At 53.1% G+C, this 26898-nt stretch overlaps 1 protein-coding gene across 2 annotated transcripts in view; it reads right to left on the minus strand.

Moving 5' to 3' along the window:
• Positions 1–3039: 3039 nt before the first annotated feature.
• Positions 3040–26898, minus strand: part of IGF2BP2 (insulin like growth factor 2 mRNA binding protein 2) — a 102788-nt gene continuing 78929 nt past the window's right edge. The window contains exons 11-16 of one of the 2 annotated variants that reach the window (XM_073360303.2): positions 24616–24684; positions 19636–19752; positions 9950–10024; positions 8375–8506; positions 7161–7274; positions 3040–4775 (exon numbers count right to left, since the gene is read on the minus strand). In XM_073360303.2, coding sequence (XP_073216404.1) covers positions 4680–4775; positions 7161–7274; positions 8375–8506; positions 9950–10024; positions 19636–19752; positions 24616–24684 — 603 coding nt within the window. In that variant the 3' untranslated portion in view covers positions 3040–4679. The remainder of the gene's footprint in view (positions 4776–7160; positions 7275–8374; positions 8507–9949; positions 10025–19635; positions 19753–24615; positions 24685–26898) is intronic. The other variant, XM_073360302.2, reaches the window with a different exon arrangement.

Raw genomic sequence — 26898 nt, forward strand, 5'->3', positions numbered from 1 at the left:
GCATGTCTGCCTCCTAGGTGGAGGGAGCAGAGGGCTCTGTGTGCTGCCCTGCTCGTAGGCACTGCCCCCTGCAGCTCCCATTGGCTGTGATTCCTGGCCAGCGGGAGCTGAGGAGCCAGCGCTCCGGGTGGGGGTAGCACGTGGAACCCCTGCACCTAGGAGCCAGACATGCAAGCTGCTTCTGGGAGCTGCACAGCGCCAGGGCAGGCAGGCAGCCTGCCTTGCTGCCGCTGCACCAACGGGTGGGCTTTTAGTAGCCCGGTCAGCAGGGGTGACCGTAGCCACCAGTGTCCCTTTTTCACCGGGTGGTCTGGTCAAAAAACTGGATACCTGGCAACCTTATCTGCACCCTAGTTGGCTTTGGTGTAATTGAACTGGGCAGGCCCCTGCATAGTCATGCTTCGCTCATGTTAAGCGAGGCTTAATTAAACCTGTTCCTACGCGACATTCACCAGGTCTCAACTGAAACCGTGCCTTACATTAGCACAGCACAGCTCAGTGTGTCATCTCTCCACCCCAGGGTCTGACCTGGCCTACTGCGGACTAGCCTGTGGGGTGGGCTGGCCTCAGGAGGTGGGCCACAAGGATGACTGCCCGGGGGGCTAGGGGGTGGTGCCATGTGGCAGTGCAGAGGTGCGCGCTGCTGGTGTAGTGTTAGAAACTGCTCCCGGCTGGCAGGGAAGCACCTTGGGGGCAGATGTCTCCCTGCTTCCTCCTGGCAGAGGAATGGAGGGGGCACGCAGCGCCGCACAGGTACTGCTGTTCCCCCCATGCCCTCACAGGCGCTGCAAGGAGCACCAAGAGCCCTGTGCCTCCAGAATACTTTCCCCACTGGGGATGTGCTGCTGCGCTCTGCCCTCCCCTTATGGGCCCAGGGAAAGTGACCTTGATGCAGGGAACCCTGACGTTGCTCCTCGTTCACCCCTCCCCACACCTTAGGGGGTGCGCAGAGCAGTGGTAGGGAGGGGGGGATTGAGCAGCAACGCCAGCTGTTCCCTGCATCCAGGTCAGTTTCCCCACATGGGCCGTGGGGAGAAGCTGAGGGATTAGGGGATGTGGGGCGGGGGCAGGGCTTAGAACACAGGAGGGGTGTGCAGGGGCACAATGCAAGGGGTGGGGGAAAAGAGGGGGGGTAGGGACCCCACGGGGCAATGTGGAGAGTGCACCTGCAGGGACCAGGGGGCACCAAAATACAAGTTCACCCGGGATGCTATTTTCCTTAAGGCCAGCCCTCCCTGTCACGCCCCCCCATGGTCTGCCCAGCATGACCTGCCCCAGTGCTGACTAGCAGCACAGAAGTACTGGGGTAGGGGCACAAATGTAATGGCTAAAGAGTGATGCTAGCGCTTGACCTTGGGCAGTCAATGCTCACAGCTGCACCGTGGCACACGGCAACCCCTCATCTGTTTGTCTTGCTCTTATACACACACTGAACACTGCTTTGTCCCAGCAGCATTTCACTCGTCACTAGCGCTGGTAACTGTAAACCCAGCAAAACTGTGCGTGAAGTGTCTTAAAAAGCCATTGAATTAAGCTCATTGGCTTTAGACATCAGTATTTGGTTACGCCTACTTGATGTTTTTTGGTGCTAGCCTGTTCCTTGGGCAGCCATTGGGGAGGAGTAGTCAAGTAGGAACCCTGCTGTCTATTCCCACATCAGTCACTGCTGACTTGAGCCAGTCACTTCATCTCTGCAACAGTGTCCCCAGCCACAAAATGGGGCTGCTTCTTACCAGCCAGCGTAAAGTACTTTGTACTCGTTGTGTCTAGGCCACCTATTGCTCTGGCCGCATGTGTCTTTCCATAGACCGTGGCTGCACTGGAGCTGGGGATGTATGGTAGCTGAGGTAGACATACCCACACTAGCAGTGTCGCCACTGTGGCATACGCAGGGCTAGCCATGCCCTACGCAGGGTTCTGCATGGGGAGGGGGCGTACTTGAGTTGTGGTGGCTAACCCGGCCTGCTGCTCATGCTGCTGTGATTACACTGCTATTCTAGGTGCCCTCCCTCGATCAGAGTATGGCTGCCCAAGCTGGACTTTACACCCCAGTTCCACCATAGCCATCCCAAGGAGAGCCACAGCTGAGAGGTTTGGGGCCCTAGATCTTGGGCCCTGCATTGGTTGGGCCTGAAAGCAGCATGCTCAGCCCGTCAGGAGGAGAAACTGCCTCACATCACTAAACAGCATCTCACCTAGCCAACTCAGGGGCCCCAAGAGCCTCCAAGGAGTCTGCGCCAGCTGTCAGCCCCAGAGTGGTGGCTGCAGCACAGGGCCTCCACAGGGTGAGGATGGGGAGGGTAGAGAGGGTGCCCCTGGGATCCAGCTGCGGAGCAGAAAGTAGGAAGGTGGCTTAGGGTCCGTGCTACCCCTGGGAAATGGACCATTATCTCCTGGTCTCATGGCTAGCAGCAAAGGCACGGGAGTGAGCCTGAGACATCCGATCTGTAGCGAGGTATGTGCTGGGGCATTGCTCCATTGCCTGTTCTGGCAGGATTTAAATGGAGCTGGGACTGGGACAGAAGGTGGAGCGAGAAATGGCATATCACAGCCTTGGAGAGGTGCCCATAACCAGCCTGGCTGCAGCAGCGTAGCAAGGAGACGGCTGGTCTAGTGCAAGTGGCCTGGTGTTTGCACCTGCCTGCTGAAGGACACCTTCGTGTCCATGCCGCTGGCCTGAATCACACATGCATGATCCCCCAAGGATTGGCCCGATGGCCTTTACTGCTTGTTGCTAATTTTGCTCTTGATTTGAAGCCTCCCCCATGATCAAATTGCTTTGGGACAGCTGCCAATTTCTCCCACTTTTATATGTCCTCCGAGTAATGTTGCCATGTCCCCTCTTTTAGGGCTATTCACTGCTTTACACAGCTCCCGGTGGACCCAATGGTGGTTTGGCTGTGGCTCTAGGGCGCGACTAGGGCCTTTTATAGCCCACCCACTGCCCACCCTTCAGCCAGGCTGCAGCCAAGGCTTCTCAGCCCTTACAGCCCTAGTCAATTCTGTGACATTAAATGAAAATAAATACCAAGGTGAGGCTCTTGTTAGCTGGATATATTTCTTTTTTTCACAGAACACTGTTTGCAGTAGAGGAAACTGGCATTGCAGTCTGTTGGTACAATGGTATGTTCACGTAAACCAGTACATGGTCATCCTTTAGCGTAGAAAACTCTAATAGCGTGTGCCCTATCAAAACTCAGTTCTTCTTCTTCAATCCTTTCTCTCTCGGGTTGTCTTTTTGTCAAGTTTGTTTCTCAGAACATTTTCAAGGTTTCTCCAAAGGAAAGGCCATCGGCTCTCAGCTAGCAGAAAGATAATACAGAGCTGTCGTTGCACACGCGGGCCGGCACCTTCTCCAGCTGGGCAGCTGACTTGGTCTAGATTTTTTTCCAACTCATTTTTATTAAAAAAATAAAAAAATGCTCCAACTATCAGTTTTACAAGGCATACAAAATCTCTAAAAGGGAAACACGAGGGCAAGGTGCTGAGGTACGAAAACACCTGAGGTAGTTTTTTTTTTTTTCTCTTCTTTAAAAAGAAAAAAAAATTGCAATTTCCATGCCCTGGGCCAACAACATCTTGTAAGTTATTTTTGCTTCCCCTCCCCCCATTTAAAAAATAAAAAGAAAGAAAGAAGCCCCTTTCTCCAATCCTGATGCAGTATCCCCCCCCACAGGGGCTGAAGCTTCTTGTTTTTCTTTCTTTCTTTTTTTGCAAAAATGCTCATATAAGTACCATTGTGGTTGGGTTGGGTGATAACCAAAGTGGAAGTTGTGGCTGGGTGTTTCTTGTGTTTGTTTTCGGTGGTGTGTTACTTAGAGCACGGCTGATGTGGTGGTAGAGAGAGAGAGAGAGAGAGAGAAAGTGAGAGGGAGGGAATAGGACAGGATGCAAAAACCAGTGTGGAATCTGTGAAGCAAAGAGAAACTGGTATGTGAGCTGGACAGAGATATATAGAGAGATTCCTCTTCTAAGAGACGGTATCCCTTGTGTTGGCACAGACAGAGAATCCAAACGCTGCTCTTCCTAAAGCCTTTACGGAAATTGCCACTTTTTACCCTCTTTTAATTTTGCTGCTGGCAGTATCTTCAGTCTATTTTATATTAGATATCCAAGTGGACTCGTTTCTTTCCTTAGATGTCTTAAAAAGCCTGCTTTTTCAGTAAAACAAAAAGCCTCAAAAAACAAGTAAAAAATAAAAAAAATGACCTTTTTTAAAAAAAGAAAAGAAATGGGTTAGTTTAGTTACTGATATATTAATTCTAAAATATATTAATGCTGCGAGTACCACCTCACGCACTGCAGCCCATGCACTGTAAAAATCTTCTCCTCTAGTGTGTGCACACATGCACAAAGAGTGGGTCCTAAAGAGCTGTCAGTGGGATGTTTGCCCCATCTCCGCCTATGTTAGTCCAACTAAAGGGATAGCGTCGCGCTCGTAAATAGAGGAACATGGAGGCTGCGGCCTGGAAGAGTCTGCAGAGCCCCTGCTGTGTGGCATCGTCAGTGTGAGTGGGTTGGAACCCTCCCCCTCCCCACTGTGAGTCCTCTGCACAGCCCAGCCGTGGGCAGACATTTATGCCTCAGGAGGGTCTTTGGTTGGCTCCCGGCTCTGGTGCTCTGGCAGGTGCTGGAAGGGCTACATTCAATCTGTTGTTGTTGGCTGGCGTGTCGGAGCCTCACTTGCTGCGCTGTAGGGAAGGGGCTCCCTGAGCATGTTTCTGCTCCTGCAGCTTCACCTGCTGTACGATTTCCCTGATCTTGCGCTGTGCAGTCTGCGGGCAAAGCGAGAGAGAGAAAACCAGCTGCAGAGAGGGGCCAGGCAGGGTGGCACCCAGTGGCCCAGTGCGGCGCCCCCACCTGGTGCAGAGAGGCCTGTGTCTCTTGGGGCAGGAGAGAGTAAGGCCTGGGGTTGTGGGGGGCATGCACAGCGAGTTTGCAAACCGCCTTGGCCTGCAATGCTGCCCAGGGCATGGGGTTTTCAAATGCGCTCAGTGCTGGGCTGGCTGGGGCTGAATTTCCATCCCTCGGTGCCCTGGCTCAGCTGTACGAAGCAAACCCTTGTGGGCCAGCCGTGCCGTCACTTCCGCGCTGTGACTGTGCTGCCTGCCCCTCATGCGGCCTACCCACGCCCTGTATGTCACGGCTCTTGCAGTGATAAAGCCTGGCATGGCAGCACCCACAGCCAAGCAGGGTTCTACTGGGCCTAGCATGTCCGCCACCCAATGGCTGCTAAATCGTGACTCCCTGTGACCCCATAATTTGAAATTCCAGTCTGTAACCCCAGAACTTGACAGTACTGCAGTCAGCCATCCTGTGTGTCCAGCCACCGCTAGCTGAAAACCAAATGCCCCAGAGCTAGGAATAATCTTAGGCCCTGAAGGGCAAGGCTGTGCAGCTGCATGTTTGTGGTTTGCTAATCAGAATAGGAGGAAGGGGCAGAGAGTCAATGCGCCATGAGAACGGGAGGCATGTTTAGAGAATCGACCTTGGTTCAGGGCCCCTGACACGTACGTTTTATTGTTATGACTGGAAATACTAGAAATGTTTTGATGATGAGAAATAATGAATAGTTTGCTGAAATTAGGGGTTACTATGGTGACCCACCAGGAGTCACTATGAGTAATGTGCTTTGTTTAAGTTAGCTATAAAAGATTAGGCAAAAGGATACACTTTGGAGCAGCCCGAGGAAGCTTTCCTTTGGGCAAGGAGCTGGCACCTAAATTTCCCAGCAGCTGGGCGGAAGGAGGGCACCCGAAAGGCTGGTAGCCGATTCCTCAAAACCAGTCCACACTTTGAGTAAATACAGATGTTTGGGATGCGCTAACCCTGCTGCTACACTACAGCATGTGTGTGTGTGCGCTTAAGAGCTAATAAAAAGTAGTTTTAGGTAAAAGTTCTTTTGTTTGTACCAATCATTTTTCAGACAGAGGAGCTGTGTCCCCACTGATGAATTCCTGATACCACCTAGAGAGAAGCAGTTAAGTCAGCACTGCACTGAGTTCTGAAACCCTGGGTAATAAATATCCCCACTCTTCTATCCCAGGGTGTGCCGTGATGTATGGCCAGGTGAGCAGGACTCAGGGGATGCTCTTTCTATTTAGCCTTTAGGGAAGACTCTAGTGGCTGCCATTAGCATAGAGACAGTCAGCAGAGGCTGGATGCTGCCCGTTGCGATGACCGGGTAGATTCTCTCCCCCTTTGCTCTTGCAGCACAAATAGTTCACAAACTGGGCATCGGCAGGCGCTTGTGGGTGCTCATGAGGCCCCTTATGTCTGAAAATCTCGGTTTTAGTCCCTAGTTTATAACCAACAAAATCATACACTAGCACATTCCACTCTTATCAGCTCGGGCGCGCTCACTGTGGTGCTACGGGACAGGCCCTCGCCAGCCACGGGGCTGGAACATTCTAGAAGGATCAGGGAAATAGCCACCCGTAGCCCTGAGCTTTCCAGGGAGACAGATACAGACACAGGTCTGTATCAACCTAACACTGACAGAATGGCTCCAGTCAGCGGTTGGACCTGCAAGACCCCAGCTATCACCTGGGGATGGTGTGAGGGGTAGACTTTGGGGGGGGGGGGGGCAAGGGGAGGGGAATTAAATGCAAATCCTATCCCGATGCAATGTGACTGAGGCAAATTTAAACAAACTAATGGTCAGGCAACGGAAAGGTTCAGGTGATTACAACTCTGACCTCTTTGCTCACGGGTTAGATTGTGAAATGTGTGTACCCTGATATCCACAGTGGGACTGATCCAGTTTGCCTTGACATCAATGCCCAAGTCCCTATTGACTCCAGTGTGAACAGGATGAGAGCCGATGTGTGCAATGTGGGAAAGTTAACAATATTAGAATGGTAACAATCATTTACAAATGAACTGTTTCCATATCACATTAATAGACCTGCTTACACGTATAGGAAATGAACTGTCTCTGATGTGTGGTACGTACACTTTAAATCTAGGGACAACACACCCGAATGCACGTACTGAAATGGTTTTGTATTTATGGGACATCAGGCCTCACCCCTTGCATCGGAACAAAGGCGGCGGGATTAGTATAGATAATACAGATTTTGTCCCTGATGTGAAGGGGTGGACGGATTTCCCTTCTGCCACAAAAGACTTTGGAAATGAAAAATATTCATGCCCTGTACCTGACTGGCAAAAAAATGCCCGATGATTTTAACGACAACTTCCTCATTCTCATCAGGAGTTTGGTCACGGGGGACAATGACTTCTGCACTGGTTAAGTTCTGCAGTTCGTTCACCTGCAGGAAGAGAAGTTTTAACAACAGTCTGTGTGCATTGTTAACCGCTCCAGCTACTGTACCTACCCCCAAGCTGTTCCTGGGTCTTCCTCAAAGCCCAGACAGCAGCAGGACAGCCAGCAGGGGTGTTCTGCTCCTCCTGTGTGTCTGCTCCAGCAGGCTGCTCGGGGTGTGGAAAAGATGGTCTAGGGCTGTGGTCAGTGGATCCAGGACTCTATGGATCCCGGACGGGCTGCACGAGGACAAACTGGGAGCTCTCTCGGTGTCTCCCTCCTTAGCACCTCCAGGCAAAGCGTGTTTACTGGGGCTTTGCTCACTGGAGACGACTCTAGACTGTCACCCATAGGCAGAGTCCAACCAACCAACTGGAGGGATCTCTCCCCTCTTCCCACATGCCTTTGTACCTTCCTGGGCTTCTCAGATCTGCAGTGGTATGAGCTCAGCTCTGCTTATCCAGCTGTGCCAGTGCCCAGCAATTCCAATAGCCTCCCCTTAAGGAGTCAGGCCATCCCCCAAAGTGGCTGAAAGATGGGTAACTAATGGTTCTGCAGTGCCTCCAGCTGGCCAATAAGTATAGGGAAGGACTCAGTGAGACACAGTTTTGGCTCAGGCATCAGCAGGACTGGTGCCAGAGGGGGTGATGCCAGTTGAACCCAGCAGAGACTTTCCTGCCAGGCTGTTGGTGCAGTTCACTGGGAAAGACTCAACAGCACAGGACCGTGGGCCGTGTCTGCTGCAGGATCAGAGCTGTTTGTATAGCTGAACTTCAATAGCTCAGATATAGGCTAGAGGTTTGTTACAGGAGTGGGTGGATGAGAGTCTGTGGCCTGCGTTGTACAGGAGGTCAGACTAGACGATCATAATGGTCCCTTCTGACCTTAAAGTCTATGATTCTATTACTGAAGGCCCTGAAGTGACCCCAGCTGCTTTGCTAGGTATGTGCGCAGGGGGGTCCTGTCCCATGTGGTTTTCTCTCCATGCTGGGCAGCTATAAGAGCTACAGAACCATTGGCAAACAAAGCCAAAGTAATTTCAGCTCCGCAGCTCCCCACTCCCCTGGGTCTGGCTGCGGCAGACTGCCGTGCTGCTGGCTGACGTACCGTTTTGCCACCTTTGCCTATCACGCGTCCAGCTGCAGAGGAAGGCACCTTAATGTGGGCTTCAAGCTTCACTTCTTCTTTGGGGTTAAAGAAGTTTTCTTCCTTCAGTTTGCCAAATATCCGGCCCTGGGCCTGAGGAGGAAGAAGATCCCATGATGAATTCCAGGCTCAAGCTCTGTATTTCTGTGCACATGGGGCAGGGAAGGGAGAACTGGACTGGGCTGCAGCAAGGGAGAAGAGTGGTCTATGGGCTAAACCACTGGACTGGGAGGCAAGGTGAGTTCTCTGCTCCATCAGACCCCTTAGGGGCCAAGGCCAGGGTTCAGAGATGCCTTGCACGCAGCAGCTCCCAGTTAGGCACCTTGCTGAAGTGGCCAGATTTTCAAATGCTCTTAGCATCCAGTGATTCTGGATCAGGCCCCTATCCTGGGTACTGAGCACGCTGGGACATCTGGCCTTTCACCTCTCAGCTCCTTGCCTGCACAGTGGGAATAACACCACTCCCTGTGGCTGCCTTGTCTGTGTGGCACCTTGTGCGCCGGGGCCCCGACCGTGAGTCCCGGCAGCACCTCGCGCGCCAGGGTCCTGCGCTCCTGAAATTCTACGTGGCCATTTCTGCACCACGGGCCCAGAGGGCATCGTGAGGGCCAGAGGAGGACACTGGGATCCCGAGGCAGGACTGTGGGCAGTCTCCTTCCGGTAAGTGCAGAGTGGAAGCGGAATGATTGAGGCTGTGATGCCCCCGGCTCACAGCCCCACTGCCTTCTGCCAGAATGCAAATGTTACTAGCCACGTAGCTCCATAGCTCTTGTGAGTGCAGAGGACACGGCTCTGAGGTGTGTTCTGCCCCTGTTCCTTTCAAGGAGGTGTTGACACGGAAGCATAATGATGACACGACACCCATGAACACGGTTAACTATCTGAGGGCTGATTGCTTTTGTAGTGACGCCCAGCTGCTCTGGAATTGCAGGGGGAGCCTGAGACTGCAGGCTGAACGGGAGCTGAGCTCTGCCAATCTGTCCTTATCATGCTGAGCTTTGGCTGCCTGCTGGGCAGCAGCGCCCTTTCCTGGCTATAAAAGGGTCGTGCAGCCCCACCTTCTGGGTGGCCATCTGCAGGGAGGGGGCCTTCACCCCAGGCTGGGAGCACAGCTGGGCAGTTAGCTCTCTTCACGCATGGAGCCTGCATGGATGGGACAGAGCAGGCTGCCTCATTAGCAAAGCCAGGCAAGGCATTGTGCCTGTGGCTCCCTGCCAGCCCTCCCCACACTCCTCTGGGGCACAGACATCCCCTCGGATAGGCCTGAGGGCGCGCAGCAGCAGGGCCCCCAAGCAGCACGGCCCTCCTGCTGGCAGGGGGGGGGAAAGAGATGCTGCTGCTGAGCCTCAGCTCCCTTCGCACAGGATCGGGCCCATCAGACCGCTCTCTCCCCTCCCCCGCTAACCCGGAGTTCTCAGAGCTACCCTTTAAAGCATGTGTTTGCTCTGGTTTCTCCAGGGCTGAGCATGGGGGGTTCGAATCTGTACGGTGTCACAGAGCCCCTGCTTTGCTCCACCCTGCCCATTCCCCACTGACCTTAAACTGGGCTTCCGGGGGCCCGGTGATGATGACCATCCTTTCGCTGGCATCTGGACCCTCTGCTGGTGCGATCTACGAGCCACAGAGAGGCAAGTGATTAGCAGCAACATGAGCCTGGAGCTCTCTCCCCAGGCTCCCGCATCGGAGCACTCGGACTCAGTGTGTTGTGTGGGGCTCAGCCAGATCTCTTGCAGGTGTCAGCGTGTTTAGGGTATTTCATGTTCTTTAATGGATACAGAGTGGAATTTGCTCCGTCTACAAAGAGCCTGATTTCACACTAGAGTAGTTCAGAACTGGAGCTGGTTGGGATACAAGGATTTTCCCCAGGAAAAATTTAGACAAAAATGAATTCCCTCTCCTTTTCATCGGCACTTCCCTTTGAATTTCTGAGGGTTTTCAGCAAAAGGGGATGTTGCTTGCAAACATTTCTGTTGTGCCGAAAGGCCCAGATGGCCTGACAAACTCTGCCGAGACCTGAGCATTTGGATGTCGTGCAGAAGGGCTTGCAGACTTGCACAGCTCGCTAGATCTCTGCCTGCATGTTGCTGAAAAAATAAGGCAGCTCTGGACATGCAATTGGCTGCACTGGACTGAGCCCAGCCTGTCCCAAGTCCAGCACAAACAGGGAAGTGTGCGCTCACAGTGACCATGGTGGCACAGGCACCTGGAGGCTTGAGGGGGGCAGTTACAAGGTGTGATAGCAGATGCTAGCGGGCAGCATGCCTTTATTTAGCCCCCACCGACTTCAGGGGAGTGGCACTGGGGGGTCTGTTAGGTGGAAATGGGATCAGACAGGCCCTCTGTCTTGAGACAAGCTCAACACAAGAGTCCAGCAGCATTTGCCATGACACTCAAACTGCCTCCACATGGGAAGAGTTAACCACTGATTCATGCCTGGAGATGGGCGTTAAGTTCACCCTGACTCAGGAATGACACGCTGGATGACCCATGCTGCGGGGGCCTGGAACCCAGCCCTCAAGTGGTTATGTGTCTGTCTGCATCACTGAGTCACTGCCCATGAGTATCAGCTGCTCCCTATGGCAAGCTGCCTTTCGGGGACCCAGCCACATTCCCCTGAGGGGTTGGGCTGTGTGGGGAGGGGGCACTGTTGTGGGGAGGTATTCGGTCTTTGCATGTCAAAAGCCATGTGAGCAGACATGGCTCAGCAGCTGGGGGCTCAGCCTGCCCTCGCTATGGGCTTCCCCCGGACTCAAGGGGAGGAGCTGTGTCCCTGGTTACAGTGGAATGGGAGCTGCTGACGGTGTCTGTATTCAGTATACTCTAGCTCAGCCCAGAAGAGGGAGAGTTCATTTCTCCTAGGGGAATGAACGAAGAGTGGCAGGTCATGGCTGTCTTCACTGCACAGGTCAGCCTGGTGATTGGCACCTGGGTCTGAGCACCTGGGTGAGCCCAGCCCGGGTGTGGGCAGCCCCACAGCAAAGCCCTGCCCCCAGCACTCTGTCTCCCTCCTCCTGTATTCCCCGCAGCAGCCAGGAGTGATGCTGGAGGCAGGTAAGCTGAACAAATGGAACTTTATTAAATCCTGTGCACTGCTGTGTCCACGGGGCTGCATTGCGTCCAGCCCAACTCCCTGCACTGCCTGGCCTGCTAGTGTCCCCTCAGTCACAGTCCCTCCAGGGAGCATGGGCCCAATGACTCCAGTCCCACTGGTCATGGTCTATCTTCCCGGTTTTACAGACATTGTGATACAGCCTGACACTCAGCTCCCACCCCAGGTCCGTCGGCCAGAGCAGAGCTGGGCTTGTCTTTACCCAGACTCAACTGGTCACAGGCTCTGGGACATACTTTGATCTCCTCAGCAGGCGACTGCACCAGGAGCGACCTAGCTCCATCTTCCCATCACCTCTCTCCAAGCCCAGCGAACTGTCTCTGGAGTCTCCTCCATCCCTGAAAGGTTGGCCTCTGCATGGTTCTGTCCCTCCGGGCTCTCTCTGGGTTCTGTGTCTGCTGGCTCCCAAGTGTCTCCTCGTCCTTCTGGTCATTTGTCCCTCCTGTGCAGTCACCTTGTGTGATCTGTGCACCACTGCACCCCTCACCTCTTCTTTCTAGTACCTCCTTTCTCTGCTTCTTGGCCATCTCCTTCACAGCATCTCCATTCTTCTGGCTGCAACAGATCTCCCTTTACTGGTAGAGGGTTTTGGTCCTTCACCCCACTATTTCCTTGGTATGGACTGTTTGGCTCCCCTGTGTGCCAAAAACACAAACAAAGAAGAGGAGGAGGAGGAGGAGGAAAAGGAAACAGCCTTGTGTAACAGTCTCTTAGCTGTTTTCATGGCTGATTCCATCTTTCTATTATCTGGGGGTATGCTGGGGAAGAAGCGGGCTGGTCAAACTCCCCGTAGCATGCAAACTTCTGGAATTCTTCTGAGGCAAGCTGGGGTTTGTTGTTGCTGAACACAGTGCCTGCAAGGCCATAACTTGAAGAGTGGGCCTTCAGCTTGCCCATAACTGACTTGCTTCTTGTATCAGGCAGGGAATCAATCTCCCAAAATCTGAATAGCACTGCTTTTCCTTGAAGGTAAATATGTCTGCTCACACCTTTTCCCACGGGTGGGCGGGCAGCTCACGTGGTAAGAGTGTCTCTTTCTGCTGGCGGCTATCATGTGACAGGCAAGTGTCATAGAATCACAGGGTTGGAAGGGACCTCAGGAGGTCATCTAATCCAACCCCCTGCTCAAAGCAGGACCATTTTTGCCCCAGATCCCTAAATGGCCCCCTCAAGGATTGAGCTCACAACCCTGGGTTTAGCAGGCCAATGCTCAAACCACTGAGTTATCCCTCCCTTCTATCCATGGGCAGAGTTGTGTAGCCATTCACAGCTAGTAAATACACTCTCAAGCTAGGCTCAGACAGCTGTCAATTGCCTGACATCCTTTCTTACTGTGGCAAGGACGATAGTTCTCTGTCCTCAAAATAGGATTCCGACCTACACTTTCAGTTCATCTTTCATTTGAAAATATGGTTCTGCTCCTACCAGAAGTTGTTTTTTGTCTTCTGGCCTCCGTGGTTGGATGTCTTTTTCTGCAGCCTCTTTGGGAGACAGCTCTCCTGCCTGGTAGTACTTCAGGGTGGGGGCATCCATTATAATTTGTTTCAGTGCGTCCAATGCTTACTGTTGGGGACTTGCCCAGCCTCACTCAATATCCAGCCTCAGGAGCTCTTGTATGGGTTCCGCTACTGCAGCCAGGTGTGGACAGAACTTGGACAGAACACTTTGTCATTCCTACAAACTGCTGTACCCCTTTCACACCCACTGGAGCTTGTCTTGAGCTTGTTGGGATCTGCTTTCAGTCCCCTTGCTGTGAGCTGGTGTCCAGTGTACAGCACCTCATGCTGTTTGAGTTGCTTCCCCCCCCCCCCGAGTTGAGTTTTATGTTTTTGCCCCAGCATCATTGTAGAAAAGTCTGTTGTTTTCTGTCATTGTCTTGTTCAGCTTCTGTATCGTTGCTCTCTTCACCTACAATGAGGATATCTGCAATTATTTTCACCCCAGGCAGTCCTTCCAGCACTTGGCTGAATCTGGTGCTGGGCTGATGTCCATCAGCATGCACAGCCTAGAGTGACCACACAGCGAGTGTGAAAAATCGGGATAGAGGGTGGTGGTGGTGGTAATAGGAGCCTATATGAGAAAAAGCCCCAAATTTTGGGACTGTCCCTATAAAATCAGGATATCTGGTCACCCAGCACAGCCACCTGTAGTGACCAAATGATGTTGCAAAGGTTGTCAGCCAGCTTATTTGCCAAAACCGATTCCTTACATCTGACACCATAAAGATTCACCTTTGGAGAGTTCTTGCAAGATGGCATCAATGGTGGTCAGTGGATAGGGTCATCTTTTCAGCCTCTGGTTCAGTGCCTTTGGGTCTATGCAGATGTGTAATTGGCTTCTATACACCTCCACGCCGCGTACTGAGGCTATACTGGCCTCTGCGTGTGCTATGATACCCCCACTCTGCAGACTATTGAGTTCCTTGTGCCCTGGATTACACAGTGCTACCAGAGCTGTCCTTTGTGGTAAGTGCACAGGTTCCATTGTGGGGTCTATTTCCAGGCACAGCTTTCCTGCTAGGCCCCTGTTGCCTTGGAAAACATCCCCATATGCTTTTGCCATTACCTCCATCGACCATGGGACTCCTCAGGGATCAGTTTTGGGACCAATTTTATTTAATCTTTTTATTACTGACCTCGGCACAAAAAGTGGGAGTGTGCTAACAAAGTTGGCAGATGATACAAAGCTGGGAGGTATTGCCAATTTAGAGAAGGACCGGGATATCATACAGGAGGATCTCGATGACCTTGTAAACTGGAGTAATAGTAATAGGATGAAATTTAATAGTGAGAAGTGTAAGGTTATGCATTTACGGATTAATAACAAGAATTTTAGTTATAAGCTGGGGACGCATCAATTAGGAGTAACAGAGGAGGAGAAGGACCTTGGAGTATTGGTTGATCATAGGAGGACCATGAGCTGCCAATGTGATATGGCTGTGAAAAAAGCTAATGCGGCCTTGGGATGCATCAGGAGAGGTATTTCCAGTAGGGATAAGGAGGTTTTAGTACAAGGCACTGGTGAGACCTCACCTGGAATACTATGTGCAGTTCTGGTCTCCCATGTTTAAGAAGGATGAATTCAAACTGGAACAGGTACAGAGAAGGGCTACTAGGATGATCCAAGGAATGGAAAACTTGTCTTATGAAAGGAGACTCAAGGAGCTTGGCTTGTTTAGCCTAACTAAAAGAAGGTTGAGGGGAGATATGATTGCTCTCTATAAATATATCAGAGGAATAAATACCAGAGAGGGAGAGGAATTAATTAAGCTCAGTACCAACGTGGACACAAGAACAAATGGATATAAACTGGCCACCAGGAAGTTTAGACCTGAAATTAGACGAAGGTTTCTAACCATCAGAAGAGTGAAGTTTTGGAATAGCCTTCCAAGGGAAGCAGTGGGGGCAAAAGATCTATCTGGCTTTAAGATTAAACTCGATAAGTTTATGGAGGAGATGGTATGATGGGATAACATGATTTTGGTAATTAAATATTCATGGTAAATAGGCCTAATGGCCTGTGATGGGATTTTAGATGCGGTGGGATCTGAGTTACCCAGGAAAGAATTTTCTGTAGTATCTGGCAGGTGAATCTTGCCCATATGCTCAGGGTTTAGCTGATTGCCATATTTGGGTCGGGAAGGAATTTTCCTCCAGGGCAGATTGGAAGAGGCCCTGGAGGTTTTTTGCCTTCCTCTGTAGTATAGGGCACAGGTCACTTGCTGGAGGATTCTCTGCTCCTTGAAGTCTTTAAACCACGATTTGAGGACTTCAATAGCTCAGACATAGGTGAGAGGTTTCTCGCAGGAATGGGTGGGTGAAATTCTGTGGCCTGCGTTGTACAGGAGGTCAGACTAGATGATCATAATGGTCCCTTCTGACTTTAGTATATATGAAGATTCTTGCTCTGCAAGTGTGAAATTCTGATGCTGCCCTCGGTCACATCCAGGGCTTGTACGGCTGTATGCCCCAAGATGGGTCTGTGGTGCTTACCATCGGCCAACACAAACTTCAGCTGGCACCGGCTGTTTTTTTCCAGGCTAGTTTCTAGGGGGGGGACATTTTTTTCTATGGGGTGCATTGTGCTCTCATTATTATTACGTTATTAGATTGCACCTGCTCTTTGTAATGGGTGTGAGAGTCCAATTCACCCCAAGGAATCACATTTGAGGAGACCCCGCTCTCCAGCTTAAATTGCACAGGGTGTTTCCTTGTTAACATTGCTGCATGAATGAAGGTTGGTACTGTCTCCTCCTGCTTTCCCGTCCCAACAGCCTGAGCCCCATATGCCCATCTTGCACAAGTCTGACTGAATCTCTGGGGATCTTTGTCTGCTTTGCCCACACTGGTTCAGCTGGTCTTGTTCCTTGCAATGCTATCCTAGCACAGGGCCCATCTCTACCTACTCTTGCTGTCTCCCTAGGTAAATTCATCACATGGAGCCCTGGCCACCTTCTCGCCGTTGCTGTTTTCTCAGTGCACGTACTTCTGGGGCTGTCATCCTTTCTCTTGAAACTTTCACTGCATGTCCCATATCTAAGCATCTGTCTAGTCTGAGATCACCTTCCCAGAGTAGCTGCTCCTGCAGGCGGGATCCCAAGTGCTGCAGAGTGTCCTGTCCTGAATCAGGGAGTCTGACAAGTCCCCAGAATCGCATGTGAAAGCCAGGGTGTGTAAGGCAGTAGCATAGGGGTCCATCCCCTTCCCTTAGGATGGGTCTCTAGTCACTCTGCACTTTTGTTCTGCTTTGGGAAGCAATAGGTCACTGCTGTGAGGCTTGAGGCCATGGTGAGCTTCAGAGTGGTGCTGACTGCTCTGCTCTGTTCCTTAGTATGGTAAAGTAGCAATTTCACTTTCCTGTTGTCGTCCTCCTACGTGGCCAGGTCTCTACAAAGCTCAGCTCCTCCTCCTCCCCGCGGGTCCATCGCTGGGCTAGGTTTGCGTCTGCACAATCCAGGGCTAGGGTGTGTCAGACCGAGTGCCACGGCTCACGCCGCCAGCTGCTGTCCTGCAGAGAACTCACTGCTTCGGTGCTGCCAACGCGTTTCATTTGCAAAGAGTGAGGCTGGAGGTGGGTAAGCTGAACAAGTGGAACTTTATTAAACTGCGCACGGCTCTGTCCATGAGGCCGCGTTGTGTCCAGCCCAGCTGCTCGCACTGCCTGTTCTGCTGGTGTCCCATCTCTAACAGTCCCTCCAGGGAACAAGGGTGTTCTGACTCCATGTGTCTGGAGGCACACCCCATGGGTCTGTGTGCCAAGACTCTCGGATTAATTCTCAGGCAGTTGAGTTGAACGCAGACAAACTTTTCTGTTCCTTTTTTTTGGGGGGTGGGTGGGTGGGTGGGGAGAGGAGTAGAGAGGTGGGATTGTGGGAAGGGATTGGAGGCCTGTCAGCACTTGAGTGATTTAGCCTGTCCTCACTTCAAAGGGAAGGTTCCAGCCTGAGCTCAAGTGGAGACTGGGCTCTACCTACCCCCAGGGTCAAATAATCAGGGCTTAAAGCACCTCCAGACCCAGGTCAGAGGTTATTCTGTGTGGTAGGGAGGTTTGGGCTAAAACCTGAATCACACCTGGATTAACTGTGCAGTGAAGACAGACCCTCAGGTAGTAAACTGGTGCTCAGCACCTTCTAGATAGCTGCCATGCGTATTCCATGCCACCCCAAGCAGCACTGCATAGTGGGCAGAGAACACTGCTCTGAGAGCACGGATGGGGGCACTCCACAGGTCACTCCCCCAACATCGGGTTCAGTGGGAGCATGGGAAGTGGATGAGAAGTAACTAAGAACATAAGAATGGCCATACTGGGTCAGACCAAAGGTCCATCTAGCCCAGTATCCTATCTTCTGACAGTGGCCTATGCCCGGTGCCGGAGAGGGAATGAACAGAACAGGTAATCATGAAGTGATCCATCCGTCGCCCATTCCCAGCTTCTGGCAAACAGAGGCTAGGGACACCATCCCTGCCCATCCTGGCTAATAGCCACTGATGGACCTATCCTCATGAACTTACCTAGTTCTTTTTTTTAAACTCTGTCATCCTCTTGGCCTTCACAACATCCTCTGGCAAGGAGTTCCACAGGCTGACTGTGCTTTGTGTGAAGAAATACTTCTTGTTTGTTTTAAACCTGCTGCCTATTAATTTTGTTTGGTGATCTCTAGTTTGTGTGTTATGAGAAGGAGTAATGACAGGTTTCAGAGTAACAGCCGTTGTTAGTCTGTATTCGCAAAAAGAAAAGGAGTACTTGTGGCACCTTAGAGACTAACCAATTTATTTGAGCATAAGCTTTTGTGAGCTACAGTTCACTTCATCGGATGCATACTGTGGAAAGCATAGAAGATCTTTTTAGCTAACCAAAAAGATCTTCTACACTTTCCACAGTATGCATCCGATGAAGTGAGCTGCAGCTCACGAAAGCTTATGCTCAAATAAATTGGTTAGTCTCTAAGGTGCCACAAGTACTCCTTTTTTTTTGAGAAGGAGTAAATAACACTTCCTTATTTACTTTCTCCACATCAGTCATGATTTTCAACCTCTATCATATCCCCCCTTAGTCGTCTCTTTTCCAAGCTGAAAAGTCCCATTCTTATTAATCGCTCCTCATATGGAAACCATTCCAAACCCCTAATCATTTTTGTTGCCCTTTTTTCTACCTTTTTCAATTCCAATATATCTTTTCTGAGATAAGAAAAACTAAGAAAAAAAAGAGATGGAGAGATGTCCTCCAAATGTAGGGAGTAAGGGTGCTGTGCTGCCCCCCGTTTTATTTGTGGGAGTGTCCTGCCAGCTCTTCCACAGGTGCACTTTCACCATAAAAAATGTACTGGGTTGTACCCTATCCTGCTGCTGCTGCCTTGTGACGGGCAAAAATAAACTGTTCCTGGTGAGAGAGTGGAGTGAGTCCTTCGTACCAGGAAAGGGGACTCTCTGTCTCGTTACAGTGATTCAACCACAGCAAACTATTTTATCTACCAAGTGACCATACTTTTTCTAAAGGATCTTAGGGGGACTTGACCTGTGAGAGGTCTTGGTCTGTGTCCAGCATTAAATATCCTCGTCCATTTAGCTTCCCTGATGGTTTGATAATTGTGCACTAGAAAGCACATGGGGGCTATTCCATTCAAGAAGTATGTGTGTTTGCAGCCTTCTTGTTCAACCAGAAACACACTCTGCACACAGGACGCAGCTCTGAGGGTTTCACACTGGCATGCTTTTCTCCAAAGCTCCTTAGCACCCCGACACTGGTCAGATTGAACTCAGATTTCTCCCCAAGTGGCTCCAGTAAAACAAGGACTGGGTCGATGGGGAAGGAAGCCGCACCGAAGAGACAGGAATCACTGGTAGCAGGTGTGTGTCACCTCTGGTGTGGGTTAGTAGTCTAGTGGTTAGAGTAGGACTGGGAGGCAGGAGATTCTAGCCTCGCCACCACCGCCTTACTCAAATCACTTCAAACTTATGGCCAACAATTTCAAACAGGGGGGAATCAAATTAGGCGGGTAGGTCCATATTGAGGCACCTGCCTGTCAGAGCAGCTCAGCACCTGCCGCTCCCGTCACTTTCAGTGCGGACCGGCTGAAAATGGAGCCATTCTGACAAATGTCTCATTTTGAAGCGGTCAGGTTTGAATACTGCATTTCTGCCCCTCCATTTCCCTAGCGGTTTGATGGGGACTATCCCATTCACCCACCTGGAGGCCAGCAGCACTGGTACAATCCCTCCCTCTGAGGAGTCAGCTAATCACCATTGCTGCGGTATTCCCCACACCAGAAGAGCTGTACAGGTTTCAGCGGCACCCCCTGTAGCTCACGGAAGCTGAGAGATTTGGGGATGGCAGACGCTCTGGAGTGACATCCCCTCGCTGGCTCACGAGAGGATGTCGCCATCAACAGACATGATGCGTGAGGGGAGAGATCAGAGCCCACAGGTGGACAGAGATGAAGAAAAGAAGCATTTGGCACCAGAGCCTGAAATGGATTTAGGTGCAGCTGGGGTTCTGAAACCCGGTGTCTCAAGGTACCGATTCTTTTCTCCATGTCGGCTGGGCAGCTGGCTGACAGACACCCGAGAGGACGACAACGGTGGGGATGAACGCTCCAGCAAGGCTCTTTGCTTACCTTGATTGAGGCGCCAGCGAATCTCGCCAGCTGTTTAATGTGCTGGCCTTTCTTCCCAATGATGGCACCCACTGCCTGCGTCGGGATGAATAAATTCACAACCTCCTGTGCCGGCAACTGAGAGGAGAGAGAGAGAAATATAGAGATCTCAGATGGAACCCAGCCTGCCTGCTGCTTTCCCAGTCGCTTGGCAGGCAGGGCAGGGAATCATTTTGTGGCTCTCAGACCCATGCAATCAGGGTACAGCTGATTTGCCCTCTGCGGGAGAAATGAAATCTGCAAAGCTGAGCATTTTTAAAATGCCCATGAAATCATGCTCTTCTCCTACGACGGGGGTGGGCAGGTTTCTCTTATTATTATGCATTTCACTGCTTATGAAGACCTAGATATTTGAAATGTCACACCCCAGGAAGGCATCTAAATATCTGAATGGGCATTTGAGTTTTCAGATGATGCGTAAACAAGCGGGCACACAGGGCAGCATGCAAGGGATGCGATCTGCATGTGGCATAGTGCAGCGAGAGACAGGGAAGGAGAGAGAAGCGCGGAGGCAACTGCGACGCAAACGAAATCTTCACGCACACGTATGTGGACAGCTTCTGTGTGCTCTGACCCCCACAGCCCAGAAAAATGAGATTCCTGGCCTGAAAGGGCCCAGTGTGAGGGCCTACACAGAACAGACCGGAGACTTCAACTGAAGATCCTTATCCGTCTTGCAGGCGAGCGAAGCTTGCTCAGTGAGCGTTGGCAAAGGGCTCTGAGCCCTTTCCAAGGCGACAGGGGCTGTAACGCTAACACGACAGGTCCACCGCTTGCCACGTAGGCGCACACAGCACAGTCTCCAAAGAGCGTGTCTCCACACAGGCTCTCAGGCTGACACACAGTCAGCGAGGCGAGATCTGGGGGAGACAGAGGGCCCAGCCCACTCCTCTTCCAACTCCCCCTGAGAACTGCAACTGGAGCAGGCCCAGGTCATAACCACAGTGGCAGACAGAAGTCACCCAGATAATGTGGCTCAGACACAAAGTGATACACAGGTCAAGAGCCTGCATAAAAAGAATCTTCCCTTACTACCGTCAGGCCTGCTCTTGCAGCTTGTACCCAGGCAATCGCACCAGTCACAATGGGTCTACTCAGCCCAACTGCTGGCTCGGGCCCCATGGGAGAATGTGACAGGAAGTGCTGGTGGTAGGTCTAGGAGAGCAATTTCCCTAAGAAATCATCTGAAGCTCTGCTGAGCCTGACGGCAGAACTAGCTGATAGCAGCCAAGCATATTCTGAGCATCGCTTAAACGAACCCCCTTCCTTACTTTTCAGATAGGCTGACCGAAGCAGGCCCTGTTTGGGAGGCTGAGGCTGACTGCCCTAAGCACACCTCCGAGCAATGCGAATGGCTCCAGAACGCAGTGTGATGGCTAGAAACCTAGGCCGACTCCCAGACACGGTCATGCAGGAAATGCTGCGGTGCTGCTACGACTGGTCATGGAAACGTGCGTCTCCGACGCGCGGCCCTTCCCCCTTCTGAAAGCCCCGTGAGACACCTGCCTTCTCAGACTAGCTGACCCAAGCGACATGAATACAGAGACCGTGGGGACCTGACCCCCCCCGGCCCCCAACTCCATGTCACACCACACTCATTCCCAAGGCAGCCGGGGGCCGCACAAACACACAGCAGGTGAGCACGGATGCACGCTCCACAGACCTGCTCTCCTGCTGCTCACCAGCTGGGTCTGGAGGGAGACACACCACCTTGCTCAGCAGGCTTTACCAGCACCCCCTCTGCCGTTCTGGCTTAGAAGACCCTCAAAGATGCAGGGTCCTCAAGTACATGTGCACCCCGGCACTCAGAGAAGGACAGGCTGGAGGAAGGGCTGGGGAAAGGCAGTGTTACCGACTCCTGTGATTTTGGCATGGTGGTGAGGGAAATCTTAGACTACCACAACCACAGCAACCCCTGCCCGGGTGATGAAGGGTGTTGATCTCCAGAGCTGGCAATTTCTATGTTTCAAAAAGCAAAAGTCACTTCTCTGAAGCAGAAGCCACACCCACAGCTTTGGCTGTGGTTCCTACGCACACATAGCAATGTGGCCTCCACCTCTGACTGCAGCTCCTGCCAGCCAATGGTTTTATGACCTTATTCGGGTGCCACTCCACATCCACCAAGGCCAGGCAACTGGCCCCTTTTCGGAAGTCCCTAGTTAGCGCTGACTCACCATGTTCAGCACAGAATCTGGAGCACACCTAACAGACCTGCCAGTTCTTAATCCAAACTTCCCTAGGATCCTCGAGATCCATCGAGTACTACGCGGCCACCCCAGGCCTGTGAACATTCTCTCCTGATGGCTTTTTGGCTTTTACCATCTGCATTTCTCATCTCGGCTGCTTCGTGCAACGTTTTGATTTGGTAAAACCAACAATCCAATTGTGCCACGTTTAAAAGGTTCAACAATCCAACCCACCGCTGAGCGTTTCTCAAAGCCTCCTCCCCTGAGCGCTGGAAAGAAGCGCATGTGCCACTGTGTGTGCCTCTGACTGGCTAAAAGACCATCATTCTCAGTAACCACTGCCAGTGTGGTGAAAGGGAGAGGGAAAAGAAGGCCCCCAGGTAGGGCTTACAGAAGATTTAAAGGCCATTTCTGGGAGCTCAGAGGCCCCTGGTGAAAGCAAGAACTATCTGAGGTTGCTCTATACATAGTTTTGATTCCGATTTAGCTATTTTGGGTCGGGCTGCGAGTTTATACCCGTCTAGTGAAAGCGTCAGGACACCCAATACAGACGCCGTTGTACTGTCACAGAACCGGTATACAGAGCGGCCATTGGTGGGTGCTACAGGAAGGCACCGAGTAGGGGCCAGTCCCGGTCTCCTCATCCAAGGGGCTGCACCCACCATTCACTCCAAGGCCCATTCCAAACCCAGCAGCAATGGACACTGGCCCTTTTTCAGAGGGCCGAGTGGGGCTGTAGGAGTGAAGCGTCAGGCTCCGCTCTGGGGAAATGCTGGCTCTTGCTCTTTTACCGCCTCCGCCAGGGCTCAGCACAGGACCCCAGGTCACACTCCTTTCCTCCCAGGATCTGCATGTGGCTCTGTCCCCAATGGGCACAAACACCCACAACTTCTCTCTCAGGTGAACAGCCTGGCCCAGAGGGGTGTGTCCATTACCTAACACCTCGCCTGGGGCAGCTCCCAGCCTGGGGTTCTCCTCCCCAAAAAGGGCACTGGCACAAAGACGGCAGCAGCAACAAGCTGCCCAGGAAAGCTGCCGCAGCAGCTCCCATGTGCAGCGGCGGAATGGAGAAACCACCTGTGGCCACAGCCATGTGCAAATGCTCACTCGGAGCTTGGAGCACGTGACAGCTTTACAACCTCCCCAGGCATCAGCTGGCTCAGGAGACAGAGGTACCTAGCCTGCTCTCTCAGGGCCATGTCTGATTCCAGCCCAGGCTGGTAGCATTAGGGGCCTACATAAACGGAGTGGGCGGGACGCTGTCCGCCTCTCACTGCAGGGCGTGTGGCTCAGTGTTCCAGCCTGGAGCCAAGCAGCGAAACAGTCAGTGCTAGCAGGTGGGGTTGAGGTGCTCAGGGCGCTGTGTGGAGAGGCTGGCATTGTGCCAGGGCAGTAGATGAAGGGGCAGTGGGGTCTCTAGGCTGACAGTCCAACCAGGGTAAATCATGAGGCAATGGCAGGTGTGGTGCAGCAGGGCGTTTTCAGGGAGTCACTCATCTCTGGCTCTTGTCTGTAAAGGCTGCAAGGCCTGCATGGAGCACGGAGCCCTAGGCCAGTGGTTCCCATGAGGAGAACACATGCTGCCTTAGCTTATGGCTGAGGCTCTTCCCAGGGATCTCTTGACTTGAGGCAGATGGTGCTTCCTCCTGAGGCTTTGTCCTGCAGCCTGATACGCAGGCAGAGGTGGCTTCAGCCCCCAGTCTGAGTTCCAGCCCTGGCCAACCAGACCTCCAAACTGCTAGCTCCGTACTCATCCCGGGACCGGGCTAGCACTGAGGGAAGGGGCTCAGGGTCAGAGAGAGTCTGGCGATGAACCACTCTTAAGGACAAAGCCCAGGAGCGTAAGCACAAACCCATGCTCCCCGCTGGGGCTGACTCTCGGGGAGGCCAGCACTACAGACCCTGCTCCGGAGGGGACCCCAGGGTTGCACAGTGGGGTGGGGGGGAGGGGCCGCCAGGGCTCCCCACCCATGAGCCTCCTGTGGAGGAGCTGGGCTGGAATTGCCTTGCTGCCCACACGTGCAGAGCAGCAACACAAGGGACCCAGTGCTCTCCATGTGGCTCTCTGCATGCTCATCAGGAGCACCTGGTGCCGCACTGCATCAGCCATCCCTCTCTCACAGCAGCCGTACCCGTGTGCCCCTTGCAGGGGAAAGGCCCCCACCACTCTGCACCCCGGTACAGGGAAGGTGCTGCCAAGTGTCTTTGACCTGCCCTTTAAAAGGCTCAGTTCATCACCCCCCTTCCTCGCTGAGCACACATGGGGAGACAGTAAATGCATCAGGAGAATTCTCGGGGGCTAAAGGAAAACCACAGCCCCTGCTGCTTCCTCCTGGCGGCTGGGTTTAAATCCTGGGGGCTCGGCTTTGTCACGTCATGTGCAGTGAGAGTGCACTGCCAAGCCTCTGGGTGCCGGGGACTGGAACAGCTCTGGCACCAAGGCCTGCGGAGACACAGGAGAGTTGCCCAGGCCATGCCGTGCTGCGGGGGGAGCCCTGCGCGGGCGCCGATGTACTGGCTTTTGCAGAGGAAAGTGGGAATGGGCTCGGAAAAGGACTCAACGTTTCCCTGCAGGCATCTGGATTCCACAGCCTCATTTCCAGCGACCGCATCACTGCCGCCGGCTGCCAGGAGGGCACTGACCTGGCACGCTCACTGCAATGGCAGAGCAGCACCGGACAGAATCACAGCCAAGAGAGGAACGCGGGGGCCAAGCAGGGCGAGCGGTGCCAGCACGGGCAGAGCGGGCACTTACAGAGTGCTGCTGTGGGAAGGCGCCAATGGGGGAGGCTCCATACAGACCCGAGAGGTATGCCGAGGGGCTCTATGGCAGGAAAGAAAACACAGTCAGTGCGGGTTCCCAGACAGCATGGTCCGTACACACCACGCCTGTGCTACGTCTGGGGGCTGGCTGCTGGGGATCTACCCCCAGCACCTCAGTGAGCACATACACCGGAACCTTCCCTGCGTCCCCTGCCATTGCGTCTGCCGTACTTTCTAAGACGGGGGTCCCGAGACAGACCGAGAACCAGGCCTGAGGAACAACCAAAAACCCGGCTGAGGCCCCAGGAGAAATGTTGGCCCCCTCCTGCAGGCAAATCACAACTCCAGCGCTGATGTAAATGAGCCCAGCTCCACTGAAACTGATGGAGGCCCATGCAGGCCATGCACATCTGGAGCGTATCCTGACAACCTCCTGGATGACCCCCATTCAGGTGCTCCCCAGTGACACTAGAATCTCTGGACATTGCTCTACAGGGAGCTCTCTCGCTTTCCTGCTAGCACAATATGTCCACGGAAATACGCTAGTCACCCACACCTGGCGTATGACAGCGTCCCCCTGGGGAGAGCCAGGCACCACAGGAGGGGTCCCAAGGCTGGAGCCTTGTGGCGAAGTGGAGAACGAGACAAGAGACAAGGAGAGAGAACAGCCAGGGTTGTGCAAGGGCTGGCGCCCAGAGTCTGCAAGGTGCTGCCCCATGAACACACCATGACAGCACTCTCTGTACGAGGGATGTACGTGGGGGTAACTGACAAGGGCCTGACCCTGCTCCCACTCAGCTCATGGCATGGGACAGCTCAAGCTCAGACCTTGCAGCTGACCTGGAGTGCACAGCTGAGCCATGAGGTGGGAGTTATGGCCTGGCTGCTGATGGGATCAGGACTGTAATAAAACGTGTCACCAACTGGTCCAAAGGAGGCAGCAAAAGGCAGGAGGAACCTTAGACTTCGACGAATGGCCCTGAGGAGGGAGCAGGCTGCACTAGCCACCCGGTCCTGCAGAGAGGAGGAAGTTGGGCATGACTGCAACTAGGACAGGCTGAAAACAGCGTGATCTCCAACCCCCTGTAGCAATCCCTCCCAAGAGGAAGAGAGTCATGCAGGTAGGTCTAACCCTAGGCACAGTTACACCTTGGGTGACATGAGGAAAGGCAGTGGAACCAGAGAAGGGATCAGGGTTAAGGTGTGTGAGAAACTAAGGCCTGCGCTACACTACAGCTGCCTTACATCAGCCTAGTCAGTGTCTACACCACAGCCTTGCTCCCGCTGAAGTAAGTGCCCTGCTACACCGACATGATAACTCCACCTCCACGAGGGGCGTAGGCTTTGTGGTGTAGTTAGGGCGACGCAGTGTCTCTGTAGATGTTGCCTTACTTACATCAGCTGTTGTTTGTCAATGTCACAGGTCCACAAGGAAGCTGTGAAACTGACAAGAAAAGCAGGTAGGTTCCCTGTTGCAAACCCCGTGCTGGGCTCGCAGCTGGGGCTGTCGCCCCAGGGCGCGTGGGGGCTCCAGCTGTGAACCTGCTACCACCCGGGCTCTCAGCTCCCCGCAGAGCTAACCAGCTGGAACCTGGCCTGGGCTCCTAGTTACCCGCTAGCTGCCTGGCAGCCACCCACGCTCTGGGTGCAGAGCTCCCCACTGGAGCCCAGCTGACCCCTGGGGCTCCTGGCTCCCCACTCCCTGCTGGGAGCCGGGCAGACACCTGGGCTCCAGGCACGGAGCTCCGCGCTTGGATCCTGGGCAGCTGCTGGACTCCTGGCGGGGAGCCGAGAGTGGGGGGAAGCTGGGTCTCGGCAAGGAGCTCCGTGTGGAGCTGTGAGCTCAGGCTCTGAGCCCCCACGCTACCCCTCTTAAGTTGGTGGAAGCCTGCCCGGTGAGGACACGCACCACCGACAGCAGGGTAGCATGGACATGAAAAACAGCAGTAATCACTGTGGGGGCTGTAAATTGAACTAACATAGGTCGACTTCATTTTGTAGTGTAGACAAGTTCTGAGTGTGAATCTCCAGTTGATGCAGCAGAGCTGGGGCGTAGCAGGCTGGCTGGGATTACAGAGCTTTGCGTGTGAAGGCAGCAAGGCAACCATGCTGTGCTCAGCACTGGCTCCTATCCTCTCTGTTCCTGTCACACTCAGCTCCCCTGGGCCTCAGGCCCAGCCCTTAGCTCCGCGTGGGCCTCCTGTGCGGGCTGGGTGTTGGGCGTGCACTCATGGGGGGTCAGTCTGGTCACTCGGCTGGTACGTTTCACCCCTGC

The sequence above is a fragment of the Lepidochelys kempii genome, chromosome 9 (assembly GCF_965140285.1).
Source record: "Lepidochelys kempii isolate rLepKem1 chromosome 9, rLepKem1.hap1, whole genome shotgun sequence".
In the NCBI taxonomy this organism is placed as follows: Eukaryota; Metazoa; Chordata; order Testudines; family Cheloniidae; genus Lepidochelys; species Lepidochelys kempii.